Source organism: Toxorhynchites rutilus, chromosome 2 (assembly GCF_029784135.1).
Source record: "Toxorhynchites rutilus septentrionalis strain SRP chromosome 2, ASM2978413v1, whole genome shotgun sequence".
Lineage (NCBI taxonomy): Eukaryota > Metazoa > Arthropoda > Insecta > Diptera > Culicidae > Toxorhynchites > Toxorhynchites rutilus.
Window position 1 is genome coordinate 324,953,602 of NC_073745.1, and position 22,847 is coordinate 324,976,448.

Below are 22,847 nucleotides of genomic sequence, written 5' to 3' on the forward strand. Positions count from 1 at the left end.
ACTTATCCCAAGAAACCGATAATGAAACAAAGCTAATAAAATTTCTGAAGACCACTGGGCTATTTAATCAGCCCTAGAAGTCTAATAATGAATAAACTTCTACGTCATGTGGCCGTGTTTTGGAAACAACCCTTCTGCTATATTCATTGGCGAGATTGTGTGAAATTAGGAGTGTGTTCGGACTCATTGGTGAATTTTTCCGATCGATTATTACATTTTCGGGGATTCGCGCATTGTTTTCGGGTTGAAAGTGGTGTTGGAGTGTAACTTTTTAATTTCACTAAAAATGGATGAGTAGCTTAACCCAATACTGCCCAAGTGTAGGTTATGTTTACTTTGCGACTTTTGCGGGAAACTCGAACTTTGCAAGCTTCAATACACAACAAAACAACAAAAATGACACTGACACAAAAAAACACTCTTAAATTGTCATGTGATATCATTTAAAATACACTTAACACTTCAGTTTCATCAAAAACAGCTTTTCGAAAACGGGCATTTTTGCGTTTTAAATTTCATACGCTGGGCACTAATGGGTTAACAGCGGTGTTGGAGGCGGAGCCGAGCTGACCACTGAGGACAGAGCTGGAGTACTGGTTATTACGAGAAAAGACGGAGAGAGTACAGCTGCTAGAACCGGAGGAATGGAAATGAACCCTGCAACGCAGTCGACCTGCTGATCTTGGACAAGCTAAAAGAGACATAAAATCAACGTGGGCATTCGCGATAAAAATGATGTTCATTTGCGAAGGTTCCTGCCATGCAATATTACCTAGAGAGGGCCAGGAAACAGGAGAGGTCTTCATGCGATTTGTTGGAGCCTACGACGATGTTGAATTAAAAATGCTTTAGACTTTTTAGTTCATTCGACTCTACAAGCCTACAGACGACGAACTGCAGTGTTACCTAGGCCAAAGAACGCAAAGCAAGCTTGCGAAAAGCTGGGAACGACTGCGACAACGTGGAATCGTACGTCGACCAGTAGTTGGTGGCTTTAACCCTTCAACGGACCGTGAGAACTAGGCATGTAATCAACGCAAACTACAATACAACGACATGTTTACATGCTAAAACACAAAATTTTTTTTTCCAATACGCAAAACAGTTAAAAACACTGAAACACTGAAAAATTTTGAAACTGCCCGTCTAGCGTAAAATGTTGTTGGTAATATAGGCCGACAATTTGTGGTGGGCTGAGCTTTTGTTGAACTCATGGTTAAGGGACTGCGTTGACGATGGACGCGGTGAAGGCAAAAATATTTCAAGAGGTGAAATAGCAGATTGGACTAGGATTGGATCGATATTTAGAAGGTCGTTTTTTATTCCGATTCCCAACGTTTTGAATTGATTCTGTGTACTCGGAAAAATTGCGAAAATCGATTTTTTTTCGACTCTTCAATCTTCAAAAACTTTTTGTAGATTTTTTCGGAAGTGGCGATGTCTCGCATGAAAACCTGTGTTCCTCTGATTGCCCGGTTAGATTCGATTCTCTAGCAAGATCCGATCGAGATTTAGCGACTGTCGGACGGCATACGTTTGCCCGGCGCAAAACCAGAACAAAATCATAATCAATACATAAAGGGTGTGTCACATCAAATTGCATCACGGAGAAAACACTGTAGAAATTCGCCCAGTAGACCAATCCTTTTGAAAATTTTAGACAGTAAAATAAAAACTATTAAACAACTTTTGGCATTTTCTTTTTATTCATACTTCGAGCCCAAGCCCGTATGCTCGCACCTTCCTCTTTACCCCGTCCATAAGGTTCTGTACAACGTCAGGTTGTAGTTTTTTTTGAACAGAAATCAATTTTCTCTTGAAGTCCGCCTCCGATTTGACAACTTTTGGGTTCTTCCGGAGGGCCTGCTTCATAATCGCCCAATATTTCTCTATTGGGCGAAGCTCCGGCGCGTTGGGCGGGTTCATTTCCTTTGGCACGAAGGTGACCCCGTTGGCTTCGTACCACTCCAACACGTCCTTTGAATAGTGACACGAAGCGAGATCCGGCCAGAAGATGGTCGGGCCCTCGTGCTGCTTCAATAGTGGTAGTAAGCGCTTCTGTAGGCACTCCTTAAGGTAAACCTGTCCGTTTACCGTGCCGGTCATCACGAAGGGGGCGCTCCGCTTTCCGCAAGAGCAGATCGCTTGCCACACCATGTACTTTTTGGCAAACTTGGATAGTTTCTGCTTGCGAATCTCCTCCGGAACGCTGAATTTGTCCTCTGCGGAGAAGAACAACAGGCCCGGCAGCTGACGAAAGTCCGCTTTGACGTAGGTTTCGTCGTCCATTACCAGGCAATGCGGCTTCGTCAGAATTTCGGTGTACAGCTTCCGGGCTCGCGTCTCCCCACCATGTTTTGCCTTTCGTCGCGGTTAGGAGCCTTCTGAACCTTGTATGTACGCAGGCCCTCCCGCTGCTTGGTCCGCTGGACGAATGAACTTGACAAATTCAGCTTATTGGCGACATCCCATGACCTGCTTAACTACGCGCTTGTGATTTTTTTCACTGACGGAGCATCCATTTTTGCCGTTCTTCACCTTCCGGTCGATGGTTAGGTTCTCGAAGTATCGTTTTAGTACTCTGCTGACCGTGGATTGGACGATTCCCAGCATCTTACCGATGTCCCGATGTGACAACTCCGGATTCTCGAAATGAGTGCACAGGATTAATTCACGACGCTCTTTTTCGTTCGACGACATTTTTCCAAATTTACGAAAAATTGACAGTGAAGCATGGTCAACGTGATCTATACACTCTTATCTGATTATAAGCGAAAGCTGAAGATATAATTCCTAAAAATTAAATTTCTACAGCGTTTTTTCCGTGATGCAATTTGATGTGACACACCCTTTACACGCGCACGGTATCACAGACCGTTTTCTACACATGATGTTTTTCCCGCGCCACATTTTTTCTAGCCTATTACACTTTTTCTGTTGCAGAAACGCTGCGATCTACTCCGATTTATTCCAGGAACCGTGGTCCTGCCAAGATCGGTTTATTTCCGTAAAAAAAATATGTAGAAACCAGATGGGGCTCCTGTTTAACGGTCACTGATTTGGCGTCTAGGTATAATTGGAGACATTTATCTCTTTGCGGTCGTATGCCTGCTCCCAGTTACCATGGCAAGAAATCATACTGAATACTTTGAACTCGAGCTTGGGTAGACTGTACACTTCGTAGTTGCTCTCCGTGATTGACCTGAACCAGCGAAATTGAACACACCGAATGACGTTTGGGAGTAGAAAATCATTCTCATTGTACAAGTTTCGGTGATTCGAGAAATCATACTGAATACTTTAAAAATTAAATTAATCGAATCTGAGGAACTGAGAAATAACCATATGAATATTTTTGTGTATAATTCAACAAACGCTGCATGGAGTGCATATTGTATAGTCAACGCGTGGAGCAAACACTTATCGTCTGGAAACTCAAAATTTGATGTTCGTATCGATTTGAGGATTGATTTCTTTTATTTAACAGAAGAAACATGACACGTGAAAATTCGTATATAAGAACTGTTTACTTACTCATCTTATAAGGTACTTACGCGATAGGAGAGTCACCGATCACTTCTTGCCAGTCATAATTTCCTCCCGACAATCTTCTACGCCTTCGAGCGTCTTAAAATATAAACTATTTTTATACCTTTCTAGATTCTATAACAAGCTACGATTTCGGTTCCGGAATCCGGAAAACATCAACTGTTGCTCCAGGAGCTTTCCGAAAGGGTAAGCTGAATTGAAATCACTAAACTCCCTTGCCACTGCGTATCTTGCCTTCTTCCATCCTACCTCTTTCTGTCTCTAAACACTCAATCCAAACGCACCACACATACCTTACATCTTTTCTTTCGAATAAAGTCCGGGTTTTGATTTCTCACAACATCATTATCTGGGAGTTGGGAAACATCTATGCAGACGGTGAAGAAAGCCAAGCAGTAATATTTGCAAGCCACACATGGGAGAAAGCGCACATGAACAGAGAGTAACAGTAAGAGTTCAAACATCAAATACTTTTCAAAAATAAAACGAAGAACACGGGTAATGAGCAATTATGAGTATTATGATTGATGAAATGAATGCGTGCAAATATTACTATTCAGCTTTTCTTGTTTTCTACATTTTCTAGACATAATTAATTTCCCCCTGTTCTTTTTGTTTTTTGTAAGTTCTAATAAGGCCAAAGATGTTTCAAAATACACAATACACATTTACGTTTTGCGGTTTCCTTTCTAATGCCGTCTCTTCTATTTTCCGTTTTTAAAATACGTAAAATAATGATAAAATAATGCTTTTTTTTCTAACAGATATTTTATCCTAGTAGGTCTATTGTTCCGTTCATTTGTAAGGTCATTAAAATAGTGTAATTAGTTAATAGCTAGTAAAAGATACCCTATTATCATCAGTATCATTTGTAAATTTTGATTCACGTGTGTTTAAATACGTTGACTTTTGATTAGCCATAAGCGGTTTCTCTAGTGTGTGTGTGTGTGTGTGTGTGTGGGTCGTCTCTTCTTAATTACTGTAGATCACGAAAAGTTTTGATAGTTTGAAGATAGTTTCTCCCGTCGTAAGTAGTGGATGCTCTAAAAATTTTCGCTCGCCCTTCTCTCGCTTTCTGGAACAAGCCCACCGCAGTTAGAGTCTTTCGTAAGGCTGCTGGGAAACAACTTCTGGAAATGGTAGTTTACAGGTAGAATGGGAAGAAAAAAAAATAAAATCAAATGTATTCATGCACTGACGGGTAGAGGACAATGTGTAATGTGAACCGATGTGGAATGTGAAAGTGTTATTTTCGCTGCTGCTGATGCTACTGTTGCTTCTGCCATCAACAGAATGTGCTTCGTCCGATTAAAGTGTCGATAAAAAGATGTGTCTAATCATTACAGAATGTTTATCATATCGGAGTGGATGATGAACAAAAATGGTACGAAAATCATAACAATAATCGGTGCCATGTGGTGTGATCACTCACTACTCAAGTTGATGTTGATTTCGTGATTGCAAACACATTTTTAAAACTTCGAAAACACTTTTTTTAAAACTGATTGCCATGGTCGGAAACAAAAGAGGAACTATTGGACAAGCCGCTGTTATGTGGGTATAATTGCTCCTCACGAAATTGGTAGTAACTTTTCAGATGATGGGCTGCTTGAAAATTTCTTGAGAACAGTAAGAAGTTCTTTTCCTTGCTGACAGGAGACGGGCGGTCTGAAATCGTACATTAAATGCAATATATTTCGTTAACAGATGGGACCACTTTTGATAGGTGCCGGGACTTGGTTTTTTAGTTTTCAACTAGCAAAAATTACATATCGGTAAAACCTCATTGGTTGCGATATCGCCACTACGCACAGCTAGCGACTTGGTTTGTTGATTACTATTTTCATATGTGGGGTCTAGCGATAGAAGCATTTATTTTTATTCAGTTACTCAACGATAACAGAAGATTAATCATAACCGGAACTAGTAATGCTTGTTTATTCTTTTTTGATTTGTAGTTAATTAAGTGTACCCTCTCTCAGATTATCATTCCGGAAATTCTTAATTTTTTAAATTTTGAATACAAATAATGGATTTTTTTTTCTCTATTATAGTGACTTTCAACACATTTCGGCTGGTTCGTCACTTTTACTTCCATTTTTGGAAGAATGTCGGGAGTGAGAATTGAATTCGTGGTCTCTGCGTGAGAGGTATGGATGTTACCACTACGCCAGATCGCCTCCGCAAAAAATAATGGTTTTATGTTCTTTGCAAATTGAAATTATGTGGCACAAAATCTCTCTGAAAGGCCATGGCTAGCGTTAGAGAAAGTCGATTAAGAGAATCGATCGAAACGAAAAATTAGGCAAAAATTGCCGAATAATGAATAATAAATAATAAGTCTTGTATTTATTGGAATTTACAAAACTGCCTTCTGATTTGGGAATAATCGCATTATTGAAAAAGTATTCTTAAGAAAAAGGGAAATTTTTCATTTTATCAAAACTTTTTCTTGTAATAAAATGGACTACAGGAGCGTTCTTGTAATCAAATGAATACTGATTGATAAGGTTAATTGGATTTACTATTGGCTTGATTAATAAAACACTGTGAAAAAGGGAATTTTTTCATTTTATCAAAACTTTTTCTTGTAATAAAATGGCCTACAGGAGCGTTCTTGTAATCAAATGAATACTGATTGATAAGATTAATTGGATTTACTATTGGCTTGATTAATAAAACACTGTGTAAATCTACAAAATCTTTGAAAAAATAGAAAAAATCGATTCTTTCCATCATTGTTATTCACTACACCTACACTAGGGTGATAATGGATGTATGGAAAGAATTTCATCATCGATTTTCGAGGATTAAAAAATCAAAACTTTGAGCGCTTCGAAACACCTCTAAATCATGTCCGATTGAGCTGAAACTTTGCACAGGTAATTTTTTTAGGCCAATAAACAATATGTACATGATTAGTTTTTGTAATTTGACATGACCATTTTCGCTGCCCCCCTCTACACACAAAAAGATAGAAGCATTCAAGTATTACGTCTCAAAACTTGAAGCTTTAAAATGATGTACATCCCCTCTTCATGCGTTGGTTTTTTCACAAAGTTACAGCGTTACAGAATTTCCAAAAACCCCTATGTAACGCTTTTGGTATTGTCCTAAAGTTTCAAAATATTCATTGGAATTCGTTCTGCGACATTCCGTTGCTTCAGAACCGATACCACCTGCTAGGTACCGATTTTAAGACAGCATCTGCGCATCCAGCTGTCAACGGCGTAATAATCATTATTCGTGTACTAAAAAAATGTAAAATTCATCTTCAAATATACATATACAGAAAGCCCCGAACACTCCACTTCACTAAAATCCAAAAAAATCACGAAAATTCATTATTTTTTCGACCTTCCTATGCCCCCTTAAGGATGTCCAAGTATCAAGCCATTTTTTTGTTGTTTTCGTGTGATCTGAACTGCTGTACAGCCAGAGCAATTCGAATAGAACAAGTAATAACCGAACGACGCAATGTGTGGGGAATATGGCAGGTGGGGCAGAGCTTCCCATTTTAGTATTCCCAAGTAGGTTGGTGCTCCCGTGGCCGAGTGGTTAGCGTCATAACTAACATGCCGGGTGTTCGGGTTCGATTCCCGTTCTGGTCGGGGGAATTTTTCGTCAAAGAAATTTCCTCCGACTTGCACTGTGATCACGCGTATTTCTAGAGCTTGCCACTCAGAATGCATTCAAGACGTGTTATTTGGCATAGAAATCTCAACTAAGTACTAATAAAAATGACGCAAGTTATACTACGTTGAGACGGCGAAGTTCCTCTAGGAACGTTAGTGCCATTGAAGAAGAAGAAGAAGAAGAAGTAGGTTTCAAAACGAGGTCGAGCGTTGTCATGCTGTAAAGCTCGAATCATTTTATATTTATACGCACTGTTTATTTTACTGTAGCGCTCCTAGTGTTCGGATGATTCGATACGGTAGAGATGAAGAGATGGTGGGACAAAATGGATTAGGTAAGCCCACAGAGTGTCCAAAATATGATAAGTGGTATTCGAGGAAAGATTAGAGATTTCATCAAAACCAGATCGGAATCATTTTTTCGCTAATTTTTTTAAAGTGCGATAAATAACCCTTATTTTGAGAGACGAACCAGCCTCTACGGTTGAAAGTCCCTATAAGAAAGAACAAAAAAAACCCTTATTTTATTTTAATCTAACGGTTCCGAGATCGATTCGGATTTTTTTCCTGTGTACCTATATTAAATGTGGTCGTTTCTGGCGAAGTACTCGACTTCATCACAGCAGTTGAATTCAGTACCGTTCACCAGTGATGGTTTTGTTCGGTTCTAATAGCTTATAAATTTAGAAAAATCGATCTAGTCCCACTAAGTACACAGTGTTACCTTTGTTACTTGAATTGTTAAGTAATATTGAAAATATATTTTAATCAGTGTAACGCGTTTATTTTGCTTGTCGATGCTGCCGTCAGTGACTCGATGTCAAACAAAATTACAACTGTGTTCATTCATATTCATATCTGAGTTTTCCTTAATGTTCGAGTCATGAGAAATCATTCACATTTATTCATTGCCATTGAATTGTCAGGAATGTTGTGACTGTTCATTTTCAATATCCCGATTAGTGTGTGATTTTCTCATTGAGTCAGTTACTCCGAAAGGGCCGCGCAAATCGGTGGTGCAAGCGGAAATGCCAACAAAAGAGCAAGATCTGCACGCACACACACAGCTAAGGATTGCATAGGCTTGAACGGCGAGGAAACATTCTGCAGAATCGATCCGAGTAGCGGATGCAAACTTCGTCAGCCAAAGCTGAATGTTGGCAATTTCATCCGCTAATTCTATAGCACAGTTTGATCCGTTTGCAAAAGAAAGCTCGATATATTCCCATTGCGGTCGTGTCTTGAACACCACCATTTTACGTTCGTGTGTTCGGAATTTGAGTCAAAAATTAAATGTTCGAAATTTGAGTCAAGACGGTATTTTTTTTACTTCGGAATTGGAGTCTTTTGAAGCATTTACATATATTACATATTCACTATGTAAAATGGAAGAATTTTAACTGAGACAGAGACCTTGCATGCTTCCACAATTTAATTTATTGTCACTATTATGAGCATTCTGTACTTCGTTATCTTCCTCAACGAATTTCTCCGTTTCGTCAGTGTCCGAGAACGACGCTGATAGTGAATGAACTGGTATATTAATATCAATGAATGAGAAAACTACGGATATTTCCTTTCGCTCACATTCCGTGAACGCAGAGCAGAACGAAAAAGAGAATGAACGAAACTGGATGAATCAACTGTGAGTGGCTGGCTGTGATTGTGAAGTTTTGCGTTGGTTCATTTTCGGTATCCCGAATGCAATTGTATAATGATCGTATGTGGTCGGAAATTCAGCTGAAAAGATTGATGTTAAACAGATCACCTTGGTCAGCTTGTTCACCAAATCAAAATCCTGTCAAGAACTTATGAGGAGTGATCGTACGAATAGTAGATTCAACTAAACAAACAATATGAGTTATTCAAAGAACTTAAACGAGCAGTATCCTCTGCGTAGAACGAGATACATCCTACAACATATCCACAACAAAATGAACAAGGTACATTTGCTATCTCAATATGCCTAGTGAAATTCCATAAAAAAATTTCAAGGTTGGTTTTTCATGTGGGAGTACATGCGATAGTCAACCGTGTACCAACTACCAAGTGCTCCACGGAGCACTGTTTGAAAACCCCTGGTTTAAATTAACAAAAACTGTAAGCATACCCATATTTCCATACATTTGTTCTGTGCATTTCTGTGCCTTCATACCCGTGCTTTTTATACCGAGGAACGAGTGTAGATATAAGGTATAATTTTCATCTGCCACTACGAATAAGGTATGCGTAAATCGCTCGCTCGAAATGCAAATGCACCTTTCGTTCGTACGGACACTGTGGAGAGAAGAGATATTGCAAATTACGCCCGCCGTTTATAACTTTTTGAAACGTCAGTCTCTCATAATCCTGATGCCTTTTGCGACTGGCATAATCACGTCCATTTAATTATTGAGCTAATATGACTTTTCACTAGCGAAGCAGAGCAACAACATATTTGCACATAGAACGCCTCGATGACTGCTCAGTTGAAACTCTTACTCGTTCCACTTCTTCAGGTGGTTATCAATTCCTATCAGGGCTCAGCATAGTCATAGTCAACTGAGGATAGTCGACTGACTAACCGACTGACTATATCCATAGGTAAATGACTTTTGGCTCTTCACGCAGTTTCTCCGCCAAAACGACTGAACAGTCAGTCGGGCGATTAGTCACTATCTCCCTCTACCGACTCGACTATATCATTTCATTCTTCCAAGTCAAATTGTCCTCATTGCATTGTGAAGTGACTTCTCCCAAAACGAATTCGTTCCTCTCTCTCTCCCATGCACGTTTGCATGCATCGATGTTTGAGTTCATCGTGGTTTGACAAACGCTACAGGTGAGCTAGTTTTTTTTGTAGCGTACACGAAAACTACTCACACGTTTAAAATAGCGTTCAGTTTGTGTGCGCTATTTTTCACGCCTAATACTAACTATTACTAATGCAAGGACCTTTATAGCATACTTGATAAATGTCTAAGTTCGTTGGTTTGAGTTTACGATGGGTAGAAAATAAACCGTCCATTGATGGGGTAACTACTTTTTTGCATCAGAAATCAAGTTTTTGTACCTCTTTATACGGACGTGCGTACGCGTGTACAAAATTAGTATCAGGGGGAAATGGAAATATGGATTGAAGTCAGTTAAAATAACCACTGACTGGACTAGTTCACCAGTCATCCTCGCTAGTCAGCGCTAGTCAATCAATTTTCTATTCAAATCATTTTTTGTTGGCGGCGACTGCCGAAGCAGTTCTATTCGAAGCGAAACTACTGGGAGTAAAGTCGGTCTTCATTTTTCACCTTCGAAGATTTCGGGTACTGATTCCCATGCTGTCCAGTTAAGCTTCCTGTGGCGATCTGACAAATCAACCACGTTAGAATTGCTTTAAGCATAGGGGATTCTGAGCGGCGAATATTACAATGTCGACTGTCTGTTTTTTGTTTCGCAATCATTGACCGATTGTTTCAGAAAAGGATGGGGAAATCCCGATGTTCACCCGACGAAACTATCATAGCGATTGAAAATGAGATATCAAGACAAAAACAGCGGCATGACACCGGCCATTCTACCCCCTCTCCAGACGAAGTGGTAAACATGCGAATGGAATAAAAAAATTCGTAGTCCCGCGTCAACAACATGGCCTTGTATTGGACACAACCCTCTATCTTTTTTGAGAACCCTTTGTACCGCACTAGTCAAAAATACTTCCCTATTATGTTGAAGAATTTTAATAAAACCTTCAAAATCAAGTGTAAGATATGGTGTATCTTTTTCAAGAGGGCCAAAAATGTTTGAAAGGTCGCTCACTAATCTTTGATGGAAGCAACCATAGATTGAGACATGACTTTTTACTTTGTACTCAAAATACAGTACAAATTGGTAAAAAGACGAGACGGCGAAAAAACGGCACTAAACGGCGTTCAAAACGATACGTTTGTACGTCAACCTAGCCAAATGCCGCATTGGTAATCTCCTTTTACGTCTCCTGAGCGAGCAGCAAACATGTTCTCACTTCTTTGGCGTACATATTCACTAATTCGCAAACAATCCCGATGTTCTGATGCAATACTTGAAAGTAAACGCAAACAAATACACTGTTAACGGAAATAAGTCATTAATCACACAAATTAATCCAATATTAACGATTCGCGCCGTTCATTATTACTTGTACCGTTCGATGGTAAATGATCTGGTTGATCAACAGTGTCACTTATAAGAAGCCTTCAAGAAAAAAAAATTAATAGAGGCGAATGAACTTCAAAGTTTAAAGCCTCTTAAAAACAAAGAAAGAAGAAGAAGAAAATTATCGTAACAGTATTCGAGTTCTGTAAAAAGAAAGGGATAAGTTTTTGCTAGCGATGGGCAATACTTTGAACGATTCATTTGTAACCATTTTTTCTCAATAAATTCGCATTTTCACTGAAAAAACCGCGAGAACTTAGAGCGGCATCTAATATAGCAATTTCACACAGATACAGTTCTGAACTTAGCTGATTAGAGTTGACTGAAGATGTGCACACTCACTAAAACCAAGGGAACCGATTATTTGGCTTATAAATATGTTTGGAATTCATAAATGGATCTAACTCTTTGTACTAAAACAACTATTTAATTATTTATTTAAAACCAAAACTATCGTCGCACAATTCACGTTGTAAAACTGTAAAACCCAGGAAATTGTACTTAGAACATGACATGAAATGCATCATCCCTATACCTAACCTTCTACCGTAATGATTCAAATCTTACCACCTAACAGACCTCATTCAAATATACGCTACGCTTCCGCACCTTTTTCGCTTTAGCAATTGACTTTTTTCTACTACCCTCTAATTTAGGTCCTGACTGACATTCCTATTTTGAATGGAACAACAAAAAATAGAGAGAAAAGGTAACGCCATAATACTCTTGGTTTGGTGCATGCAAATAATAGTGATAACATCCATGCAAAAATTCACTAAAATGAAAAGTCACATCCGAAGGAAGAAAGCAGCACAGGATGGAGGTGAAAAAAATACTAGATGAATTTGGAAACAATCAAGCAACTTTGAGGAAACAATTTAACATCAACAACAAAAGGCTTCCAGACGGGAAAAAAATAGCAAAACAACAAGCTATATCCAGAGGCTCATTTCGCTCAACTACGCTAGCGTGCGAAACGGCTAAGCGGTACATGTCTTCGGAAGAAGGCGAAACATGAAAACAGGATTTTATGCCTAATTTGGTTTTGGCATAATTCCACCGCCACGCCACGGTCACCTACCTGAGCTGTATTGCGTGTACTGCTGGTACTGCGGGTGGAAGTTGTGTATCGCATCGGTCATGATGTCTTTCGGATTCATTGTTTCCTAAAATGAGTTTTGGGTGATTTGATTAATTGTGCTGCGGTGGAAGCTTGTCACAAAACTCTCGTGATAGTACCTTCAAACTGCTGGAAATTGATTGCATCGTCACGGATCGACCATGAGCGTCAGTCATACAGCTCTGGGCATACACCTGAGGAGAAAAAATAAAACACGTTGGAAGGAAGTTGGAAATAAGCGTGCTCCCGAAGGCTCGTACCATATAGAACAAAACGACTCACCTGATAGGGGAAAGCATACCGCAGGGCAATCGCAGCAAACAGCATTTCGATGCAGATGAGGAAGTTCTGATAGCCCGCTGATACGGTACCAGCTGATGTGGTAGAACCGCCGGCATCCACGATGGGTGAGATTACTTCAGCCTTCTCCAGGATGGCCAAACCAACACCTGTGTGGGAAGAAGGAGAATTGAAGAGGGACATAGAAACATTCCCTGTGGAGAGCTAATGACACTTACCTTGCCAGAAGGAAAGGAAAATCACAGACTTCACGGTGCAGAACTTGAGCACCGGGTCGAATGGCGTCAGCAGGTCCCGAGTGGCAAAGTAGAACAAATACAGCCCGTACAGCGCCAGCGAGACCGAGATGTTGTAGATGACGGTGATGTAGATATAGCCACCATCAGCGCTAGAATTTTTAAGTAGATTAGCGAAAAGGGAGAGATCTACATCAACAATAGTGAATGGACCCAGTAGGGGAGAGGCTCCGATTGTATTTCAATCCTCTCCCCAATCTGGCTCTGATCAGCAATATAATCAATCATTGTCGATAGCCGATGGTTATGGATTGAACAGAGATGGCGGAGAAAACGTAAAGAACGAGGCAAACAAGATTAGTTTGTTTAGAGCTCATATCGACTAGAGAGATTTTCAAGTTCTCTGCGGCACATTAATTTAATAAGGAATTAGTTTTATAGTTTTTCGTGGACATCCGGTGAACGAAGTAGAATTTTCTGCAGTTGGTTCCGCGCCAGCACGAACGAAACTTGATCGCCATAGCTCATAATTGCAAAATCAATAAAGCCGCATAGGAAAACTTTTGGAGCTCCAAAGTTTGAATAGCCAAGCATTGAGGTAAACATTTGCAAAGACGTGTGCGTGGGTGGGTGAAGACGACGAAAGCAATTTCCTCTATCGAGACTCAAACACTCCCCAACGTTGCGGTGTCAATCATTCATAAGCGGCAGTAAGCTGTACCACAAAATATTGCCACTGAAGCTTATGTTCGCCTCGGGCATTCTTTGTTTTGGGATGAATTTGCATTCAAGACACGGTGCACATAGAAGATTTTCCACACACTCTGTCCAAATCTCGTCGCCTGTGGCAATAGTGTCAATCACGTTCCGCATATGATTGAATATATAGAGAGCGGGATTCGGAGCTAGCTTACCTCCAATCGCCATCGTGAAAGTGTCCAAAGGCCTGCAAGAAGATAATGATGAACGCCATCAGTGGCTTCACCAGGCAGAACTGAAGTGTCGCCTGTTTGCAGAACCGCAGAAAACCGATGGTGTACGTTTTTCCGGTAAGACAGCACGTCCCGTAGAGACAGGACGACTTGATGGGTTTGCCGCGGATCTCCGACATGATGTTGCCCTCACCGCCGAGATACTCATAGCAGAGCGACAGGAAATTGTAGATTACGAACGCTGTCCGGGACAAAAAAAAACGAAAAAAAAACAACACGTTAGTGACTCGAAAGGGTCCAATTGAATTGACACCTCATACCTTCGTAGCAATCTCGCACGGTGAAGAAGTATACGTAGACACTTTCGGAGTTGAAAAATAATAAACTAATCCACGAGTAGGTCGCGTAAATGGGCACGATAAACAATATCCGAACGATCCATCGTTGCTCCTGGGGGTTTGTGTACCATCGCAAGTGCTGGTAGATCTGGTGGAGTAAAGAAAGGGTTAGAGAAAAATTAATTATTGTAGAATTATCGATATTTTTTCTTGTGCTGGCATTATAATGTATCGTTCATTGATTCATTTAACAAACCAGGCAACAGTATGAGGATTGTTTTCAATTCCCTTTCATATGTCTACTTTCTTCGGTACACCCATCTTCATAAAGTTGTTTTGGCGTTAATAACTATTTTTGTTGTGAACGGAAAACAATAGAAATTTTGACAGATGTTTTACAAGATTGATTTCGCAATAACAAATTACCAACACATAATTGCCGCCCCCTAATTCCGAATATGATGTTTTTTTTTTACTTTTTCGATTGAAAAGGATAGTACGCAACCTCGTTTTTTTTATCACACTCAGGGCCTCACAAAGTCATTCTAATTGACAAAACGTCACTCAGTAATGAATCTACTACTTTTTGAATTGCACCTCATTCACGGTGGCTGAATATGCAGCAATTCCATGAAAAAAAGATCTACCGAAACAGAAATATCTCTAATTGTGTTCAAACCTTTTCGAAAAAAAAGGTAGACACGTTTTTTTTATTCCGTCTTTGAGGTGTATAATTCACTAGCTCGTAAATTGCTCGCTCCTAAGTAACTGACCCGGCGAACTTCGTCCCGCCCAAATTGACGTTTTCTTACTAACGTTCATGTGTTTAATCCCCGAACTATTCGTTGATTGGTCTTCAATTTGGTCTTTTTCAAGGCAGAGTCGAATGAACTTTATAGTTTACCACTTCTATAATAGAAAGTTAACAAATCAATAAATTCGCGATGGCTGTCAACAAAAACGGTGATGTGAAACTGTTAAGTCAATCTATTACATTTTTTACGTTGTTTGCATGCTTAAAACCCGCCAAAACACGCGTTCCACCTGAAAATCAATTTCGAACAAAGACCAATTTCGTTGTCGCAAACATCGAATGGACTAACAACGCTTATCTTGATGTAATTGTAAAATATATGGGAATTAAATTTTTCCGATTTGTCCGACCTTCCTTCAGAATTTTCGGATTTTTTTCGATTTTTCTCTCCGCTTGTTGTCTCATGTTCAAAAATAAGCAACTGAGAAAAACGCAATCGAAGTTTTCTAGCATATTTGTCTACTAGAAGCTTTAAGCATTTCAGTTTAGCAATACACCGCGTTTTTTTTAAGCAGTAACTATTGTCGATTGATCAACCTTGTCTACGGATTTAAAAAATCATGGTGGGACAGTTATGCCTAGAATATCAACATGGGACAATTGAACTTGAACAATAAGTTTTTTTTTGTCTTTTTCCGAAAGATTATGCATAAAAACATCATTTTTATGAAGAAAAGAGTGATCTGCAACACCTTTGCAGAATATAAATCTCATTGTTATTAGACATTCGCTAACAAGGTGTATACTTATTCTGTAAAACTTTTTTTATTTGTTTGAAAATTATTTCGTTCTTCCAAACCGGAATTGTTTGCATTAGACCTGCTGAAAGCGTGACATAAAATGCTTGTACTTGAACCGATACATTTATTATGTATCTACAAAAATATATGGTGGGACAATTATGCCAAGAATATCAACGTGAGACAATTGAGCTTGATGTTGTTTTTTAAAAATTGGAAATAAACAATAACTGTTTTTGTGTTTTTTCAAAAGATTAGGTATAAAAACTTCTTTTAAGGAAGAAAAGTGAAACTTGTCAAAATGTAACAAGGGGCAATTATGCGTAGAACGACAGTATATAGATCTACAGGAAGAGACGAATACAACAAAATAAAGACGGCTAAAATCGGATCCCTCTTTCCTCGGGGTTTCCGTTTATCAATACATTTGGCCTTCCAGATTATATAGACATATATAAATTTATTATTGAAAATAATCAGTAATTAGGATGGTCTAAAAATAATGTGCTTTGCCAATACATATGTTTTCTTTTTAAATTTTTGAACCGTTCGGCCGATCTGCGATTTCTTAAATGCAAATGAAAGATAGTAGACTTCCCAAAAAATGATATGGCATCAATATTTAGACGAAACGCCTAATTTTTTTTTCATTTTGAAGATGTCGTGGCCCTACGAGAAGCCAGGTTTGTGTGACTTTTTTGCGCGATATATGAAAAAATTATTTTATTTTTTCTATTTTTGATATATATTTCATCGCTCTACATAGGGGCTGTGTTAGCAAATTTCCATTCTCATTTTTTTGTTTTATTTGTTTTATGATGTCAATAGGAGCTTATTGAAAGGAACAAAGAGTTGATTCTCTGATCTGCGCAAGTGAGTAGGTCGCTTATTGAAGTGAAAAAAGGAAATTGAATGTTGATCACGAATGTGATCATTGGGGTTTGGTTTATTTTCTTAAGGAAACTTTTTTTATGCGGTCCCTGTCCACCGCATAATTTTTTTTTTCAAATTGTGTAGCGAACACTATTTTTAAAAGCTACTGCTGAAGTTTGGCACGATTTTTTTGTGCGGTCTTTATCCCCCGCACAAAAACAGGTAATTAAATATTTTATTCAATTTAAATTTTTAAAATTTTCTAAAACCTTTTTTATTTTTCTGAAATCTATAATTGTATTGCATTCATGTATTCGAAAAAATCCATTTTCAGTAGCACTATGGAAAATATTGTACAGAGTATCAAATTAGAAAATTAGGTAATTTTTCTGAATATGATTCACTATAAGAGCTACAGTGAAAAGCGTAGTTTTTCTTTTTGCCATCCACTCTCGATAGTCTAGGAAATGAAAATTCGAAAAGCTACTCAAAGTGCGTCTACCAATGTGTACCGCGACAAATCATAAAAAGCTCTATTGAAAATAAAATTTTTAAAATTAAAATGTTTGTATTTCGAAATTTTGGATTTTTTTTAGTTTCATTAAAACATAATTTTCAATTAAATGTGCTTTTTTTTAATTGAACCCTGATATACTCACGCATACGTTCTGGCAGACCGAGAATCAATGAGGTGGCTGAGTTAAATGACTATTAAAACTGAATGGAGTTAAAGAAAAAATATATTCTGGCGTTTTTTCATTCAATGATATCTTTTTCTGTAAATAAGTACCAATGACGCCAAATAAAGCACAATAGTAATATTACAGAGACACAGACAGTCTGCGAGTACATAAGTTACGATTTTGCGCGTGAGTACAGGGGGGTTGAGAGCGTTGTGGGGTACAATTTGTTGATAATTCGAAGTTTTGGAATTTTTGAATTACACTGATGGGCGCAAAAAATTTTTGATTTTTCCATTTGATATTAAAGTATTTCAATATTAAAAGTTTTTTTATTAAACTCTTCGGTATTTCAGTCAATATTACGTAAAAGTAGGTAATTAGTAGACCATTTTGCCATTTCAGTATCGTTGATTTATTTTTTAGAAAAACAAAAAAATCCTCCTAAATGAGAACTTTTAGATTATGACATAAAAAAATCCACTTGCGTAAATTTGTTTTACCGTGTTTTCTTCATCGATGTACCCCTCGGTTTAGACAGCTGGTTGTTTACATCTGACACAAACATAATTTTCGTAGCTGTATAGTCAACTTTTCATGCGCAGTGACTTGTTTTTGACGCTGAGGAAGCTTCCGGAAAATGGGTGGAAAGCAAATATCAACACAGGTCCGAAATTTGATTGTGCTTGACTTCCAGCGCAAGGAGTCTCAACGGAACATTGTCAAGAAGTATGGGGTAAGCCGTGGTGTAATGTTCCGCTACCGTCTCGAATGTTCTAGCGACAATGTTGGTGTCATCATGGAAGGCACATGAATTCACTGTGTCTGATATCTATTTTCATGTTATTGAATCATACGCGGCTGCAATGTCGATTAATAGATGGTGAGTTGGGACTTTGTACTCACGGCATTTATGGAGGATCTACCGCAGTTAAAGATTTGGTCAGCAGTAGACCGACCTTGATTTGGGAAGGCACTTTGTAGGCGGCATGCAGGACGGTGATTGCGGTGATTCCAGTCTAATTTGTCGCCTTTCTTGAAGATAGGACAAGATAGGGCATATAACATCATCTTTCCACTCCTCCGGTAGCTGTTCTGTTTCCCAGATTCTGACAATCAGTCGATGCAGACATTTAACCTACTTTTCTGGGCCCATCTTGATAAGTTCCGCTCCGATGCCATTTTGCCATTTTACCGATGCCATTGTTAACTTCACCTATCGTCGGGGAAGGTACATTTACCGCACCAACTTGATCGCTTTCATCGTTATCTTGGTTCTCTGCATGTACGCCATTCAGGTGTTCATCGAAGTGCTGCCTCCATCTTTCGATCACTTCACAATCGTTCGTCAGGATCTGAGACTCTGACGCGCGTCCGAAATTCATTCAGATTCAGAGATTATTCAGACATTTAAAAACAAGAATCTGTCGTTACAGATTACAGATTTTTTAGGTTTTCATACAGATTTACAGATTTTTCAAAAAAATTATCCGATATAAGTTATAACTTGATCTCAATATTTTTTCCCATCTAATCAATTATATTCATATAGCATTCGGATTAGGCAGAATGAGAGTCATTCATATGTAGCGTGAAGTACTGCTTTCTCATGTTCAATCTAAGGCGAAAAGATGCAGAAGTCTGTGTCTTCGGCTAGCTTTCTATTAGCTTTCTATTATTAGTACAGTGGATGCGAATGTCTACATGGATATCATCAACATTGTCAAATTCATAATAACTACGCCAGTCAATGATATTAAAGATAAGATTATGTTTCAAAATCGAACTTATTAATATGATACAGATTTTGATACAGATTTTCTGAGAAAGACTAAAATAAAAAAAAAATTGAGATCAAAAACACAGATTTTATTACGGCAATCCTGGTCCATTCAGTCGTTGCTGAGTATCGCACTGAAACGAATGATCTGCTATAGGAACATGTTTGTTGACTCCTCCGAATACCCCCAGAACTTCGCCGATCGAAAAATGCTTGTCAATCGTGAATCAAAACTTGAAAAAAACCAAATGAATGGAAATTATTGAGAAAGATTTCACCAAGATTTGGGGAAAAACTTTCGTAACAGGTGGTCAAGGGTATTGTACAAAACCTTATGAAATGAATCAAACGTGAAACTCGAGCATTTAGATGTTGGCTGCACTTTCCCCGGTGAATTCATTGACAATACGGGTTCAGTTTCCAATCAGTCAAGAATTTTTATGGATTGGACATCTTCTCGACATATCATAGAATCAACCCGATGACGCAATTTAGTTGATTTGATATAGAATCTACATCCGTAGCCATGACGGGTCTGTGTTGTTTCATCTTGCTCATTGTTTATGTTTAAGATTATAAAAAATCTTTATGAATAGTTTTCTAAAAAAATAACTCGTCGTGATCCCTTGTAGAAGCTGAGGTGAGTTGCTCAACATTTTTTTCAAACAGAATCTCAGTTGCCACGCGCCGAACTTTTTATCGATTTGATACTTTCGTCACCCAGATATGGGTGACACTTTCCTCGTTCAAATTGAATAGTATTTTTTAAAGGAAATTTGATAGAATAGGTGTAACTATAGGATATGTAGAAAAATAATAAAATTGTAACCATATCATTATTATGTTTATACTATACTTTTTATTAATTTATAATGCGGATGGTTTGTACTGTAGCTTTTTGCGAAACTCGTATAATTTGACTTTGGAATGTGCTATTGTTGTCAATTCATCTTCAAATTCAATAAAATATTGCTAGATCATGTAAAAGTTGTCTACAAACTAATTTATTTTCATAACAGAAACATATAACATTCATGGATACTATTTCATCTCGATATTGGGAGTATGCAAATTCGTGCCACACCGCAAATCAACCGGTCGCATATGTAGTTTTTTTTTCTCCATAACAAATGTTTATTTCGTGTTCGCTTCCTGTTTCAGCAGGAACACAGCAGGTGTATAAGAACGAACTAATTAGTATATGCAAGGAAAGAATGCTGAAGAAGCCAAGAGAAGATTTTGCAATACAAGAAGTATTGCGAAGGATTGGAATTTATCGCTCATGTTCAGCCAGTATGAGTGATATCAGTTCATACCGCTACTTATGAATAATTGAATACGACTTCATTCAGAGAAATGAACTTTTTATGGGTTCAATGCTGTCTCGGTTTCACATTTCATCGGGATCTGGTAGGTGAACTACCCAGCCAGCCAGTGTGTAATCAATATTTGTCGATATCGATCAGAACACCGTCAATTATGCATCAACTTGTTTATTACCTGTTCTGTCTCTTCCCTTCTCATTTTACTGCGTTTTGTATTCAGTGAGTTGTTCTTCTTCGTCATCACGCCGTCACCGGGTATTATATTGGGTCGATGAATACGAATTGATTGGACCGTTGACGGCCGGTAATTCTCGCGGCCACAAGAAGCACCACAAGTGTTTGTTAGCTCGGATGGGAGATGGAACATCGAATTTGAATGACAGTGACCTGTTGGAACCCTGTCAAGTCTTAGTGTTACTACTCAATCAAGCTCTGCGTGTCAGTATGTAAATGATAGTATGGTCTAGATTTTTTGATGTCTGTTATTGCTCCGAGAACGACTTGTTTCAACGGAAGTGCGCATTCAACCCACGTGCTTATGGTGGTGAACGCGTAAAGTTTTCCATAAACAAAGACGCACGTGCTGTTGCTGCTGCTAGAGTAAACAGTGTTGACCCAAACCTTTCCTTCTCATGAGGCGGCGGTGTTCGCCACCGCAAGTCAATTAAATCCCAATTGGCCCAAATTGGATAGCTGCCGACGATATAAGCTGTCTAGCGATGCAAGCTTGGTATGACCAGATGTTTCCATGCAGATATTTTTTTAGTTCAAAAAGGTTGGAGGAATCGGCGATTTTTTGGGTTGTGGGTTTTTGTTAATTCAGAAATAATAACCATGGTGTAAGAACTGATACCAGCCGACTTTTTCAATGTGGCTTTAAAATCCTATGTCAGAAGCTAAAATATTATTTTATTCATTGAAATTCTTCTCGCTTCCAGGCCTACAAGGTATGGGAAGGGACTGGATTTAGGAGCTTATTTTGTCACCATAATTTCTTTCCCTTTCACGAACATACATGGAGAAATGAGATGTGCGAGGCAACGCCGTCAAGTAAATGGATAATCATTGTTCGCCTCGTGGGGTATTTTTACATAGTCGGCAGGACACTGCTGAGCACGTGTACATTTTTGATACCTCAATGTGTTTTCCCAATACATACACGCTATATATTCAACAGAAGAGTTAATCCTACGTTATCATAATTCACTTAAAGATATATGGAGTGGAAAGATAGAATATAGTGCGGGGGTTGGGTAAAAGAAATCGATTGTTTTTACGTAAACTTCAAGATATCATTTTTTTCAGATTAGCAATTTATGCCCTGTTTTCTTGCATGATTTATTGCTATTTCAAAAAAAGGTCCCTCACAAGGGTAGTAAATTTTTACAATCTTCTACTAATGTCGATTTCTTGTAACTAAAGAAGTTTTACGATCCAAGAAAAACATCGTAATCGCTTGGTGACAGGTCTATTGATGGTTGCATCAAAACATCCCAACCAAACTTCCGGAGATTCTGGCTTATGTTGTCCTCATGAAACACAAAACCTCATCTGTTTTCCAATTCTGAGCGTTTCTGGTGAATCACTAACTAACGGTTCAATTATCCATTTTAGGTCCCTCCAGAAAACAGCACTACCTGCATGTTAGTACTGCTTTATCGTTCGAGCTGCTTTACCGCGCTCTAACTACGATAGTTTATGCAAAATAATGTGCAATGTGACCTATTTTTCATTCTCAATCATTACTCGTTCCTCAAACTCTTTTTTGAATATACACTCAAAATAAATATTCAGCACATTTTTTGACGTCCTAACATTAAATGAGCTTTAAGTATCATTAAAAAAGCTATCCGGGGAATCCATACCTGCCGTACACACACTAGTACAACATTTGATCAGGCGAGAGGCGAGTTTGTGCATAATTCATATGTCATAGCGTTTAAAAATACGAGACACTTTTCCAATTACGCACACATCAAAGGTTCACGTTAAAATACAGTTGTTTACGCTCTCCGTTTTACTATCAGCTAAAAAGCTCTCTTCCGTGTATTCTTATGAGATCTAATTTCATTTAATATTGTGGTGCGATATTCTCACGCATTGGTATGACGGCACTAACGGTTGTGAGGTTAGCGTGGTTGTGTGGAACAGCCTCATAACCAAATCGGCCTGTCGGGTTCAATCCCAGTTTGGCATCGTTTAATTTTTTTTGGGTATAATTCCAAGCTGACATTCAGGCCGAGAAAAGGAGAAGTCTGCTCCATACATACAAACATTTCACACTCTTACAGAAAAGCACACGACGCGGCACCAAGGTACTTTTATTTGTACATTGGCCGTTCTAACACAATAAAAAGT

General features: G+C 38.5%; 1 protein-coding gene and 1 pseudogene across 6 annotated transcripts in view; both read right to left on the minus strand.

Annotated features, from left to right (window-relative positions):
- Positions 1-22,847, minus strand: part of LOC129771992 (transmembrane protein 184B) — a 99,119-nt gene that overhangs the window by 9,285 nt on the left and 66,987 nt on the right. For 4 of the 6 annotated variants that reach the window (XM_055776167.1, XM_055776170.1, XM_055776169.1 and 1 more), the window contains exons 3-8: positions 14,260-14,425; positions 13,922-14,180; positions 12,990-13,159; positions 12,754-12,920; positions 12,591-12,665; positions 12,433-12,517 (exon numbers count right to left, since the gene is read on the minus strand). In XM_055776167.1, the coding sequence (XP_055632142.1) occupies positions 12,433-12,517; positions 12,591-12,665; positions 12,754-12,920; positions 12,990-13,159; positions 13,922-14,180; positions 14,260-14,425 (922 nt within the window). Of the gene's footprint in view, positions 1-3,508; positions 4,680-4,981; positions 5,218-12,432; positions 12,518-12,590; positions 12,666-12,753; positions 12,921-12,989; positions 13,160-13,921; positions 14,181-14,259; positions 14,426-22,847 lie in introns of those variants that run through there. The other 2 variants (XR_008742515.1, XM_055776171.1) reach the window with 2 other exon arrangements.
- Positions 5,238-5,365, minus strand: LOC129772224 (U4 spliceosomal RNA; annotated as a pseudogene).